This window comes from Pogona vitticeps, chromosome 2 (genome assembly GCF_051106095.1).
Source record: "Pogona vitticeps strain Pit_001003342236 chromosome 2, PviZW2.1, whole genome shotgun sequence".
NCBI classification, from domain to species: domain Eukaryota; kingdom Metazoa; phylum Chordata; class Lepidosauria; order Squamata; family Agamidae; genus Pogona; species Pogona vitticeps.
Window position 1 is genome coordinate 275,881,721 of NC_135784.1, and position 15,201 is coordinate 275,896,921.

The 15,201-nt window shown below is 43.0% G+C and overlaps 1 protein-coding gene across 1 annotated transcript; it reads left to right on the top strand.

Annotated features, from left to right (window-relative positions):
• The first annotated feature begins 7,022 nt into the window (after nucleotides 1-7,022).
• TMEM174 (transmembrane protein 174) lies at nucleotides 7,023-11,829 on the top strand. Its single transcript, XM_020790225.3, has 2 exons — nucleotides 7,023-8,313; nucleotides 10,276-11,829. The coding sequence occupies exons 1-2, from the start codon at nucleotides 7,724-7,726 to the stop codon at nucleotides 10,376-10,378; spliced, it is 693 nt and encodes a 230-aa protein (XP_020645884.3). The 5' UTR covers nucleotides 7,023-7,723; the 3' UTR covers nucleotides 10,379-11,829.
• The last annotated feature ends 3,372 nt before the right edge of the window (nucleotides 11,830-15,201 follow it).

A 15,201-nucleotide genomic window follows, 5' to 3' on the forward strand; every position in this document is an offset into this window, starting at 1 on the left:
TACTACTTCCAGTGTTTTCCTGCTCCAGTTCATTATTTGTTGCTGGCATGGGGCAGGAAGACATTAAATGTGATGACATCACAGCTTACATTGTACAGAAATCAAATTCATTAAAGATATTTCTCACCTAATTTACTCCATCTCTCAAGAAACTCCAGAGGAGATTATTCCCATTAATATCACTGGGTTATTAGTAGATTCTTGTGCTTGATACTTTGCCTACATGACAACACATAGATATTCTAAGGGAAGGTTACTTTCCGCCTGGTTGGCTGAGCTCATCTTGCTTTTCAAGCCGGCTTCTTGAATCCCCAGATTTCCAAACACAAAGAGTTTCCAAATACCTTTTGTAACCTTTTTGTCATTGACTTATGCATTTAACTGCCACAAATGTGATATTGGCCGTCCATTTATATGGTTTGTGAAAGAACGAGACGTTTAGAAATAATATCTCTGTATCAGCAGCTACTTCTTTGTGTCTGAAGTAATCCATTGATGCTTCTGGAGTGGAAGGATCAGTCGACAGGGTGCTCAGGGGACACCTAAATCCTCACATTGCTCAAGGAGGCTCCTTTCATGTCCCTCTATTAGCAGCTGTTAAGCCATAATAATTTTATATTATTTATAACAGAGGTGGGGGGAAATTCCCCCGCCACGTTTTGGTGGTTAAACTGCACTGCTGCAGTCAAGACTCTGCTTATAACTTGAGTTCACTCTTTATGGGCTCAGGTAGCCGGCTCAAGGTTGATTCAGCTTTCCATCCTTCTGAGATTAGTAAATAGAGGCCAATGTGTAGCCTGCATAATTCAGTTGTAAACCTCCCAGAGAGTTCTTTAAGTGCTATTAAATCCTCTGTATATAAGCATCACACTTTGCTTTGAGCTAATTCCCATAACTGTCCTAATTGACCATGCTTTCTGGGGGCCAAAATATTTCAAATGATTCCCTATCACTGATTTATATCATTTTGTCCTGCTCTTATCCAAAATGTGTCACAGAATAGCAGTTTTTGGGGGAAAATGACTACATGAAGGATTGCAGTCTAAAAAGCACAAAAGGATAAAGGGTTTGGGATAAAACAGATTATGTGGATAGATTTCAGTTGGCTTCAGGTCTGATTATGGAATAGAGACAGCTTTAGTTGCCTTGTTGAATATCCTATGCCAGGAAATTGACAGGGAGAGTGTATTCCAGTCGGTTTCTGTGGCTTTTGATATCATTCTGGACCATCTCTGAGATGGGACTTGGAGGCAGTATTTTACAGTGGTTCCAGTCCTGGAGGGATGACCTCAGAGGTTTGTGCTGGGAAGCGGTGTGCTCTTTCAGGTTTTTCAGGCTCCGAATCTCACTATTCCCCAGGCAGAATTTTGCAACTCACAAACACAGCTATAGGCACCTAAAGGGGTTCCCAAGCACTAGAAGTATGTTCTTTTGATTTTTTTGACTCCAACTCCAAGAATTCCCCAGGCAGAATTTTGGGAGTTTTAGACCACAACACACATTTACAGACACAACAGTTTACTCAGCTGGAGAAGGGTCTGTCTCTAAGAGTGCATTGCCTTCTCTAGTCATAGAGTTGGAAGAGACCACTGAAGCCATCCAGTCCAACCCCCCCCCCCCCGCCCCGCCATGCGGGAACATCCATCAAAGTACTCCCAACAGAGGGCCATCCAGCCTCTGCTTAAAAACTCCAAAGGAGACTCCACCACCCTTTGAGGCATCCTATTCCACTGCCGGACAACTCTTCCTAATGTTCAAGTGGAGTCTCTTTTCCTGTAGCTTGAAACCATTGCTCCGTGTCCTAGTCTCTGGAGCCCTGGAAAACAAACGTGTCCCCTCTTCAACATGACATCCTTTCAAATATTTAAACATGGCTATCATGTCCCCTGTCAGCCTTCTTTTTTTAAGGCTAAACATTCCCAACTCCCTAAGCCACCCTAATAGGATATTGATTCAAGACCTTTATCCATTTTAGTCGCCCTCCTCTGGACACGTTCCAGGTTGTCAACATCCTTTTTGAATTGAGTTGCCTAGGACTGGACACAATACTCCAGGTGAGGTCTGAGCAAAGCAGAATAGAGTGGTACTATCACTTCCCTTGATCTAGATACTATAATCCTATTGATACAACCAAGAATTGCAGTGGCTTTCTTGGCAGCCACATCATACTGCTGACATGTTCAGCTTGTGGTATACCAAGACTCCTAGATCCCTTTCTCAGGTACTGTTGTCTAGCTATGTGTCTTCCATCCTATATCTGCGCAGTTCATTTTTTCTGCCTAGGTGTAGGACCTTACATTTCTCCCTGTTGAAATTCATTTTGTTAGTTTTGGCCCAGGACTCTAAACTGTCAAAGTCATTTTGAATTTTAATCCTGCCCTCTGGGGAATTAGCAACCCCTGACAATTTGGTATCATCTGCAAATTTAATCAACATTCTATTCCTTCATCCAAGTCATTGATAAAGATGTTGAATAACAAGGGACCCAGAACAGAACCCTGGGGCACCCCACTAGTCACCTCTTTCCAGGACGAAGGGGAGCCATTTGTGGTCACCCTTTGAGTACGGTCAGTCAACCAATTACAAATCCACCTAACAGTAGAACTAACAATAGCTTTGCTTCTTGTCACAGTGATCATCCAGCTACCCATTAAGCTTTATAGTGCACACCTCCCAAAGATCAATAACTCCCAGGTAACATTGTGGCAACTTCCCTTTCCCCCCATATAAATGAGGAAACAAGGGCAGGGAGGCCATGCAGCTTGGCGATATGAGTAGGACATTCTTCAGGTGAGTGAAGGAATTCCATAGACAGGAACCATAGACTGAAATGTTCGGAGTCCTCACCAAACATGCCTGCCATGGCAGCAGGACCAGGAGAAGGCCCTCCCCCAAAAAACTCAAGAGACTGGAAAGGATTACATCTGGACTTGCAAATAGCCTGGACCCAGCCTGTATATTGCTTTATAGATCATAATGAGCACTTTGAAATGGACTGGCAGCCAGTGAAATTTCTTTAACAAGGGAGTTACATGATCCCTGCAACTACCTCTAATTAGCAGCCTCACTGGAGCACTTTGAACCAGTTGAAGTTTCCAAACTGTCTTCAAAACCAGTCCCAGGTAGAGTGCATTGCAGTAATCCAAGTGGGATGTAACTAAGGCATATGTATCACTATAGCCTGTAGCTTACCAGGAATATTGAGCTCGATACTGTCACAAGCACGATCCTGGATGGAAGCTTGGAAATTTAATTGGCTGGTGGAAGGTCCTGGGAGTTGTCCAAAAAAAGTAACTTTTCCAAACTCTGTTCTAAATGACATAGCTCTTTGCCTGATCTTGTAATGCTGCTCATAGAAACTGCAAGTGATGAAATACTGTAAATACTCATGCTAAGTGTTCTGGCCGTAAGGATTATTTTCAGCTTCCTCCAGCAGTGGGAATCTTAAATACTGTGCTTGATTTTATGGTCTTTTCTGTCTTGTGTGCCTCAATCTGCATCTCCCAACTGTCCAGCTGGCACCAAAAAGCCAGTTTAAAAAATGGTTCTGCAAATATTTGGACTGTTCTCTCAAAAATATTTTTGAAAGGAAAAGTTATTGCTCAGTGACTTGTTTGTGGATACAGCCTGAAATGCTTTGTAACAGAAGCAATCTTTTGGCTTGTCTGCTGACATACTGTAAATGTTTTGGTGTCTATTTAGAACATGCGCATTACATAAGTAGTAATCCCCATGAAAATCCATTTTAGCTGGTGGCTAAGAGTGCTAAGTCAAAGCTGAGGAGAGTTAATGCTCTAACTTTCAGCTGTGGTAATGACTGATTTCTCAGGAACTGTGGTTACTGTAAATCACAGTCTAGGCAGGCAACTGGACCTCTTTATTTTTCTCCTGGCCTTTCCTGTGAGCTTGGCCTCTCTCACTAAAACCTGTTATTTTCCCACCTGCAAACCAGGAATTATCAGAGAAGATTTAGAGTGGAAGATGCTGTGGATCTCCTTGAACAAGCAGGTTATAAGATGAAGGCTGAGTTCTAATAACACGACAAAAGGCCTTACTAGACAGGACGTCAATTCTGTGTCTAGAAATAATGTGCCCTTGAGATTTAACAGTGTGCCTTAATCCATATTTGTCAAATTAGCTTGCTTTCATTTTATAATTGCTCAGTTGGCAGATAACACAACTATCATGGAATAGAAATCATTGTAAGAGGAGGGAATCTCATTTGCCTTCATTTATTTAATTTAATGTGTGATCTATCTTAACTTCCATATGGGAAAGAATGAAGTCCCATTGGACATACAGGTTTTGATTCTGAGCAAATGCTTGCTGCATCTCTGGTGATGTGGTTGACATGCTTGAATTTCCCTCCCTCCCTTCCTTATTTTCCATTTCCAGTTTTTACCAAACTAGAGAATGATCCCTGTGAGAAGCAAAGTTTTTTTTTTTGCCAGTAATCTTAAATGTCAAGCTTAATAATGACACATAGTTTGTAAAGGGCCAGATCATATGCCTGGAGAGCATCTCTTTGAAACACTGAAACCTTAAGGTCACTTTATGCATTGCAAGATAGAAAATTTGTGTTTTGAAAAATCTGTACCTCAGTAAGAAACCCTGCCCAATTAGGGCACTTATAGCTGCCCATCATTGGCCACCAGATGGGCAGGTGGGGGTGTCTACCAGTGGAGATGGCCCCCCAAGGCACACAGTCAGGGATATCACCAAGCCAGAACCTAGTCTTGAATAAAAAAAAAATATTGTCTGCTGTGGGTTTGAACCAAGCACTTGTTAGCCTCATGTTCATTCCTAAGCTAGTGAACTACTAAGACATAAGTGTGAATTTAAGACCTCAGAATTCCCTTCAAGAATAGAAGACCACACAGATGTGCAAGGAGTTGCAGAGTGGATCCAGGACTGACAGGGTCAAATGCTTAGGACTTTCTGAGAAGCAGGGACTATGACATCATATGCAAACATACCCTAAGGTTCTCTGTTCCCTGTGAGGTACAAGTAGCTGCGACAGAAATGCATTTTCCAAGGAACAGTATCTTGTTACAGTCTATCTCTGTTGTCTTGCTAAATATTTGAAGAGAATTGTGTCTTCAGTGTTTAATTAAGAACCATCAGTTTTGCTAAAGATCCCTCCATCATTTGTTTATATGGACCCATCTAGCTACCTCCATGTTGGACTTTTATTGAGGGGACTGCCATAGTGGATACCCGCAGTTTCAAATTTACCATTACACCACTGTGGCTTTCTAATTCTTACAGATCCTTGAACAGTGGAGTTGGAAGGGGCCTATTAAGCCATCAAGTCCAACCCCCTGTTCAATGCAGGAATTCTAATCAAAGTATATTTGACAGGTGGCTGTCTAATTTCCTCTTGAATGCTGCCAGCGTTGGAGCACTCACAACCTCCCAATGTAACTGGTTCCATTCTCACACTGCTCGAACAGTTAAGAAACTTTTTCATGATTCTCAACCTAAATCTGGTTTCCTGTAACTTGAGCCCTTTATTATGTGTCCTGCACTCTGGGATGATCAAGTCAAAATTCTGCCCCTCCTATGTATGACAGTCTTTCAAGTACAGTATGTGAAGAATCTTATCATATCTCCTCTCATCTTCTTTTCTCAAGGCTAAAAATGCCTAGTTCTTCCAGTCTTTCCTTGTAAGAGTTGTTTCCCTGATCATACTTGTTGTCCTCTGAACTTGATCCAGTTTGTCAGCATCCTTCTTAAAGTGCAGTGTCCAGAACTGAATATAGTACTCAAGATGAGAAATTTTACTGGTCTTTGACCATAATAAAGTATTTGATTCGATTCAAAAGATGGGAAATAACTAGTGCCAAATAGAGGGGAACTAGTACTTCACAGGATTTGGAGACTATACGTCTGTTAATGTAGGCCAAAATAGTGTTGGCCTTTTTTGCAATCACATTACACTGTTGGCTCATGGTCTACAACGGTGATGGTGAACCTATGGCACGCAAGCCACAGCTGGCACGCGGAGCCCTTTCTTCTGGCATGCGAGCCATAGGTCACTACTCCCCCAGCCCCCCCTGTGCAGCTAAACCTCATGAGGCGGCTGCAGCCGGGATTCCCCCTTCCCCCGCCACTTCCACATCCTCTGGGCCCGTTGGCATGGTTCCCTCTTAAACTGCCACTTCTGGTTCTGGGTCCTCCAGGTCCTTCGCCATGATTTCCCCTTTAACTGCCACTTCCAGTTCTGGGTCCGAGTCCGTCACTGCCACAATTGCAGTGGCGGCACACCACCCGCTGTCCCCCCCCCCCATTTTGGGCACGCGAGCCTTCGCCGCCACTGATCTACAATAACAAGTCACTCTGCCTTGAGTAAAAAGATCATTGCCATCTATAGATTTGTGTCTGAGTTTTCCACTAACAGTGCTCAGAGCAGTTCACAAGAAATCAGCAAACAAGGTTCGGACTGCCACCTACAGTCCCAAAAAATTACCACAAAAATATAACCCAAGTTGATATCCTAGTATGATAGTATGATTGCTCCCAGCCTTTATGCTATGTTGATAAAATCAACAACCGGGGGGGGGGGGGGGTTGGGAACCTCAGAGGCAGAGGCATAATTGAAGTGATACTTCAAGGCATTGCAAGTGAGCTAATTCAGGCTCCACTTCCTAGACCTTTATTTTTAAAGGAATATTTATGCTTTCACACTGACTAGACATAAACAAACAGTGACACCATCATGGCTGAACTAGGAGGCAGGCATCCTGGGACCTGCTTGGCAACATGATCAGGGAGGGTTTCTAAACATGGACAGTAACAAATCAGAAACTGGATGCTGTGCATTTGTACACACCCTCAAATTTCAGTTACAGTGCAGTCTGAGGCTGCACCTACACGTATGGTCAAGTGCATAGCCATGCCTGGTATAAATGAGGTGGTGAGAACAGTAACTGCAACTGCAGCATTAGCAGCAGTAACACCTAAGAAGGAAAGCAAGAACATGCAAGCTCAGGGAGACTATGCATGTTAGAAGTAGCTGGGCCTCTGGCTACACCTGCAAGAGGAACAAGGTGAAGGCTGCATCAGCAGCCTTGCAGGAGCAGCCTGGACAAAAACAAAAAAACCCCACAGATATTTAACTTTGCCCTACACAGGGGGACACGGAACCAACTGCCACTGGGGACTCAGATGTCGGACAACCTTATTCCTGTCCACTTACTCATGGCAGGCCAGTGACTGCAGTGTTCTCAACTGTGTCCTCTGTCTTTTTCCAGTTTCCTGGGACCACTGCCAAAGTTTTGAACAGTTACTTTATGAACTACATTTACCATAATCCTCCAGCCAACATAGCAAATTGAAATGTAGTTTATGGGCTATGGAACTGTATGACAGTGGGACGTTTATCTTCCACATTGTTTTTTCCAGCCCTTGAATCCACCAGATCTTTTGGTCTCTGAATGGTATCGCTTCTTGGTTGCAGTGTATGCAAATATACATTACCTTGAATGCAGTGGGAATTGCTTCTGAGTAAATTTACACAGGATTAGACTAAGCATGTGTTTATCTTTGAAGTAATGGGTGGGAAGAGAGAGACGTGGAGGGTATCCTATGGGGCCATGAAGTTCAGAGTCTAGCATGCACTACAATGGGCAAAGGTCTTGTTTGGTTAATGTGAATTTTCAGCTCGGCATGCTTGTCCAAGCACATCCTTGCTCAAGGCATTCCAGGACCAGCCTGCTCTGTAATGGATCAGAGCTGCAACACTGTTGAAGATTTCTCCGTCGGCGTGTTTTCAGTCACTCCGTGTCATTCCAACAACTCCACGTCTGTGCCTGAAGCCAAGAAATCTGGTGCCACCTTACTTTTCTCTGGCTTATTTCTGGGAGGCATAGGAGTGACATTCATGGTAATGGGGTGGGTGAAAAATGTAGGCATCATTCGCTTTGTATGGACCTTGTTGGTTGGACCTCTTCTGCTTTTGGTTGGTGTGACATTTTTGCTGATTGCCGTGTGCAAATTTAAAATGCTTGCATGCAACTCTTGGAACCAGAGAGAAGAAGAAAGAGAATCCAATCCTAACCAGACTCCTAGTGGACGGTCCTTTGTTTTTACTGGAATTAGGCAACCTATAACTTTCCATGGTGCTACAGTGGTACAGTACATTCCTTCTTATCCAACACAGGAAGGTGTCAGCCTGAATTCTGCCAATTTCTCCCAAGCTCACAGTCATTCCGCACCAGTAATCCCTGTTGCTGGCCCTCCGCACTACTACACTGTTTCTTCTGTAGACGAGAACAACTCTGCCTTCCTTATGATGGGAACCAGAAATGAAAGGTGAGTTAGAATTTGTGTGTTACATTTCAGTGGCAAAGATTATGAGAACTGGGTGGCTGTATGATTGTAGCATAGTTATAGTCTTTGCTCAGACAGAATTTCAATGATTGACTTTAAATAAGAACATTGCCTGAAGCATGAGCTGTAACTGGTTCACAGATATTACTGTTCCAATTAGTTAATGAACTGGCATTCACTGAGCATTGTTAGTCTTCTGGGTGATAATGTTTTCCTCAGTTCAGTGTTATCATCCCCATTGATATGTGTTTTTAATCTTTGCTGTGTCTGATTCAGGGTCTGACTCAGAAGAAGAGTGCCTTCGATCTCATTGAGAATACGTTGTCTTCAGCGTTGAGCAACATAGCCCTATGTATTCTCAAAGGCTTTCACAGTTAGGATCCGATGGGTGTTGTAGGTTTTTTGGGCTGTCTGGCCGTATTCTTGTACCTCAAGAACAAGGCCAGACAGCCCGAAAAACCTACAACAACCATAGCCCTATGTACTTTCTCATTCTGGAACCTCAGTGCTGACAGCACCTGAGGAGTTGGTCACTTTGCCAGGAATAATGACTGAATCAGCCCTAAATAGAAACCTTTTCTGAAGAGTATTAGAGAAAGAGAACAATGATTCAGCCTTACAGATGATCTGTATCACAAAGAGACATTGGGAAGTTGTGATTCACAGAGATTCAAGAGGCACTGCAGCCCATTGTTCTTTTTGAGTTGTGAAGAATTAAGGCCTGTCCAGACTGGCTGTTTCTGTGTGGGCTGGATCAGGCAACAGAGGGTCAGTTGAGGTGGTGGTGGGGAGGAGCAATGTGCCATTTGGGGCACTCCTGTCCAGACATCATATAGAATTTCAGCTTGTTCACAGTCATTTAAACACTTCCCCTGATGCTCTGCAGAGGATCAGGAAAAGTGAAATTTTATTTTTTACATCTGTTATATTGCTGGCTATGTGATGAATCACCCTGATTAAATGAAAATAATATTTTTTTATTTGCCTCTCTATGTACTACCAATCAAGAATGTGCCTGCAGCCATAATTTCAATTGGCAATGCACAGACAAAGGAAAACTATTTTTAAAAAATTATCAACATTTATCAAACTGTATTCGCGAAGGCTTTCATGGCCGGGATCTAATGGTTGTTGTGGGTTTTTCGGGCTCTTTGCCCGTGTTCTGAAGGTTGTTCTTCCTGACGTTTTGCTAGTCTCTGAAGATGCCGGCCACAGAGACTGGCGAAACGTCAGGAAGAACAACCTTCAGAACATGGCCAAAGAGCCCGAAAAACCCACAACAACCATTTATCAAACTATTTTTTTTTAATTATCACATGAGCAATGATCTAGCAGATGCAAAGAAAATAATTTCACTTCCCCTGACCCTCTGCAGATGACTAGGGGAAGTGTTTGATTTCTGATATCTTGAAGCCCCTTATAAGCTGCTTCGAAATACCATAAATTGACACTGGAAGGACCTGCATTCTAAGCAACCCATAATTGCTGGGAATGGACTAAACTGGAGCCCTCTAAACTGTACCAAAACAGTAGAACCCCTTGACAGGGGTTCAAAAGGGTGCGGCTTGGGGCAAATCGGTCTGCTCCTGCGATGTCCATGTGTGGATGCCAGAAAAAAAAAAGAGCAGACCAACTTGAAGAATCAGTGTATTCAACAGTGGGAGAAGTGCCTGTGTGGACAGGCTCTTAGTCTCTTCCGATGTAGTTTGCATCACTTCAAGAGTGGATAAAAATCAATGATTATTTTTTTAAAAAATCAATTTAAATCACAATTTACATTTTAAAAATCATTTTTTAAATTTAAATAATCAAAAAAAATCTCATTTTTAAAATTTAGATTATTATTTAAATTGTGATTTAAATGGATTTGATTTAAATGAAGTCCACCCTATGCTCCTTGATTATGCTATTCATAATCCCCCCCCCTCTGCTTCACATTTTGAGGTCAACTGACAGTCCGGAAGAACCTGAACGGATGCTGGATGAAGGGCTTTGTGGTGACTTCCCACCTCCATCTTACGACAAACTATTCCCAAACTCATCATAAAGAGTATAACAGCATCCCTGACACCTCCATTAAGACTTCCCTTGCTCCTAGAAGACACCCATGCTAACAAGCCTGAACCAGAAACACAATAGTGTGAATTGTGTCAATGTACCTCTTGTGGCTCTGACTTAACTATTGTTTCCTGCTGAAAATGAGTGCTGACCTGATTCTGAGCGCAAGGAAACATACCCCTTCCAAATAAGCACTCCTTTGATTGTTGTGTTTGGCTCCATTTTTAAAAGATGACATGACCTTCCCTCTTTCCTGCTCACATTCTTTGTTCTGATCACTCTTTTGAAGGAATTAAAACACCACATTAGTTGTTATTTGGGGGTATTTGATTTCATACAGGTACATATACAGGGCCAAATTTTGGGGTGGTGATGGCAGATTAGAAATGAATTGTGACACCAGGAACTGCAGGAGAGGAAGAGCTTTGTGGAGAAAAAGTATGAGCTTTAGGCAGATCTGAGGGTATGGTCACATCGTCAATAAGAACTACTGTTGAATCAGATTTAGCATAATTAATATTGATTTAAAATAAGGTGACTTACACAACATACAAGGAAACATGGGGTGGGGGTTGTCTGGAAAAAAAATGTTTTTTGGTTGGAAAGCAAGGTAAAATACAGGAAGAGTTTCTAGAGGATGTTTAGCCCAAAGAGAAGGGTGGTTCCTCCTCTTCCTCCTTTGCTAGCTTGCACACTAGATGGAGAATTTGGGTTTCCTGCATCCATGGGAGAGAAATCACTCTTGCAATGCCCTTGTGGTACAGTAATTCTAAATCTGTATCTCCTTCTCTGAGCATGCATGTGTGTTTGCCTGATTCGTAGGCACTGATCTCTCTCTCTCTCTCTCTCTCTCTCTCTGTGTGTGTGTGTGTGTGTGTGTGTGTGTGTGTGTGTGTGTGTCCCTCCCAAGGAGGGAACATTTCTGGCCAGTTTCAGCCTGTCTCTCTCTCTCTCTTCCCTTCACCCAGGCTCTCTGTGTGTGCAAGGCAGTTTAAGACAGTTTTCCCAAGAAGACTCATACACCGACCCAAAAATCATGTGATTATGAATTCAAGCCCCCTCCCATCTCTCTCTCGATTTATTTCCATATTGTAACCCTGCCCTGAGTTAAGTACCAGGTCCTGCCTTCCACAATTCCTCTGAGGTCACATCCATGCACAGTACAGAAGTCACTTCGGGCAGCAAATGCTGGGAAGCAGTACCAAGGGATTGGAGGAGATCTTAGCTCTATGTACATCCAACTGTGGTCTTTAGTCTAGCCTCCTATCCTTGTGGGGAGGAGGCAGTGGCAAAGGCTGTCCTTTCCAGCAGTGAAAATTGCCTGCAAATGCATACAAGGCCATATTTTGCTTTTTCAGATTACAATTCTCAGAATTCTACAGCCAGCGTCATCATTTTCTGTACTGCCTATGGCGTTCTGGGAATTGCAGTTGAACCCCACCTTTTGCACCCATCATTTCCCATATCTAGTCCTATTGCCTGTATTAAAAGCCGATTCAATTGCCAGAACAATTTACTTTTTTAGGCTATCTTGTTCTTCCTCACCACAAGCAGCAAAATATCAGGGTTGGCCTTAAGCAGCGTGCAGATGCTGTGATGTTAATAACAGAGATGGCCTTCTTTTGATCTTTCATTCTTTCACCAATAGCAGAAATGGCCGTTGCATGTTTAGTCCCACACAGAGGGGCAGGTTCATACAGAGTGCCCTTCTGTCTTCTCTTGGCATTACAAAGGAAGAGATGAAATAGGCAAGTATTATCGACAACCTTCTGTACAGATTTACAGATCTGATTGTGAAGATCTGGAAATGACAGCCTGTTGTTTTTTCTCTCATGTCTGGCAGTATGTTTTTGATTCTCTGCTGTCACTGTTGCATCTGCTCATTTCCAGAGCTGGATTAGAAAGTTAAATGCAACTCTTGTTTTATTGTTTTAAAAATCACATTGATATGTTATCCTGATCTCTGATATATCAACTTCGCCCTTACCTGGATGAGCGGAGCCTGACAACAGTCACACATGCACTGGTAACAACCAGTGGACTACTGCAATGCACTATACATGGGTCAGCCTTTGAAGATGGTCCGACGATTACAACTGGCACAGAACTGGGCTGCGCAGCTGGTAAGTAGTGCTGCCGCCTGGACTGATATCACACCAGTTCTGAAAAATTTACACCGGCTGCCAGTTGCTGCTCGGGACCAATTCAAAGTGCTTACTATCACATATAAAGCCCTAAACGGCTTAGGACCTGGTTACCTAACGGATCGCCTTCTTCCATACGAGCCTGCCCATACTCTAAAATCAGGCCAGGAGGCCCTTCTGAAAGAGGTGAGAGGGACTGCATGTTGAAATAGGGCCTTCTCAGCTGTAGCCCCCCAGCTTTGGAACACCCTCCCTACAGAGATCCGCCTGGCTCCAACACTTTTGGCTTTTCGGCACCAGGCGAAACCTTTCTGTTTAGCCAGCATTTTAATTAAATAGTATTCTTTAGCAGGCCATATGAGCAGCAGGACTTATTAACGTTTTAATGATTGTTTTTAATGTAGGATATTATTATATTGCCTATTTTTAATAGTTTTAATGTTTTAAATGTTTTAATATTGTTGTACGCCGCTCAAAGACCACTGATAATGGCGTGGCTAAAAAAAAATCTTGTAAATAAAAAAATAAATAACAGAAATTAGCTCTGCTCCTGAGCATGGATGGCAAGAACCCACACTAGCCTTGAGAAGGAATTGAGAGGCATGTTGTCAATGTACGCAGCAATCCAAAGCACATTTGCAGGAACTCAGCATTGCTCAACACAATGAAACTTGGTCCCAGGTAGACATATTGGCCGTTGTCTTCAGATCATGTGAGGCCCAAACAGATCTTAATTTGCCATCATTTGGGAGTAAAGGAATAACAGCTGCTCTTCCTTTAATACAATAATAGCTGTTACTCAGATCTTTCTGTTACACAAGCTGAAACTCACAGTTCTCGTCTAAAGCTGAGAGCAAACAGTAGAAACAACTAAAAAATTATGCGGTACAGACTGAGTCCCCCCCTCCTTTCACAAGCATTTCTGTCAATGGACACCAGGGGGCAGAAGAGAGAAGGATGCCAAGAAAGGTCCCAAAAGCTTTTGAGTCTTCCAGGTTGCTGCAGAAATTGTGAAGCAATGCCTTGAAACTTTGCATTGTCTGTCACATGTACTGAGATGGGGAAAGGTGTTTTTTTTTCCCTCCCAGAATTCTACACGAGCATGACTTCTGTGACTACTTAGACAGCTAGTTTTTAAAAACCATTTAAAAAGTGAAGATGCCGGCCACAGAGACTGGCGAAACGTCAGGAAGAACAACCTTCAGAACACGGGCAAAGAGCCCGAAAAACCCACAACAACCATTAGATCCCATCCGTGAAAGCCTTCGCAAATACATTTAAAAACAGTTGGAGAGTATCTGTCACCTTCTAAACAGTTTCCAGCCAGCTGTTGGAATGGAATTGTCATAAACAATGTCTCTCTTTTTTTAAAAAAAGTTTTAAAATCCACCAGTCCGTGTCACCCTACTACCCTTCTCCATGCACTTCCTCTCCCAAAGTACACCTAGCATATTACACTTTTGCAGCGCCTGCCTTGAATTGTTGTCATATTCACATTAACTGGCAGGATCGCTCACTGAGGTGGAGTATATGGCTGCAGAACCAGGGGTTAAGAGTTTGATTCTCCACTGTGCTTCCTGGGAGAAGCGCCAGCCTGTGTGGCCTTGGACAACTGCACAGTGCCTGGGCACCTCCAGAAGAAAAGAACAGTAAAGCACTTGTAATCATACATTCATAGAATAATTGAGTTGGAAAGGGCCTATAAGACCATCAAGACCAACCCTGTGCTCAGTGGAGGAATCCAAATCAAAGCAGATCTGATGGACGGCTGACCAATTTTCTCTGGAATGGCACTTCTGAGTACTCTCTACCTGGAAAAAACCTGGAAGTTGAAAGCAAAGTAACAGCACATAATTATTAATATACAGACTTATACAACGTCTCATCACAAGGCATAGTGACCACCACCCCCTTGCCCATGTGGCTTTAAAAAGAATTTGATACATTCATAGGGGATAGATATCGATGGCTAGTAGTCATGATGGTATGCATCTAGCAAAGTCATATACAGCAGCTACAACTATAACTTAGATATTGAAAAGTAGCTGATAGACTGGCAGACACTACCCGGTTCTTGGTTGCATAATTACAGTACAGTAAACCCCCCCCCCCCCACTACCAATTGCTTCTACATACGAGTTGCTAGGGAGCAAGGCTATTGCACTTGTGGCCTGTCCCGTAAGTGTCTGGCTGGCCACTGTAGGAAGAGACCACTGGACAGGGCATGCCCCTGCCTTTGTTTTCCCCACCAAGATTCAGTCTTGGAACAAATAAAGGGAAAATTAAGTGCCCCTGGGCAAAGATGTAGAATAATATTTTCTTCACCACTGAATAACCCTGGCATGTCTGCACACGTCAGGGGTGTCAGAAGGTGGTCTTTGTGAGAAATTGAGCACTTCCTGGTAGAACTGCACTCACAGGCCTGTTCTTTGCTTCCTACGGCTTGCACTTTGACCAGGGCTATTTATGACCCAAATAAATCCAGCAGCCATGCACTGCTTTCCTTTCCTACCTTCCGATTCTGCTTGGCTTCTATTTATATTGAAGCGTATTAAGTTTATTGAAATAACATTTAGTCAAATTAGAAAACCAAAACAACCTTCTGTTGCTTTCTATATTTGTTTCCTTGGCTTTCTAAGTGCAGAGAAACATCCAGCAGCCTGAGAGG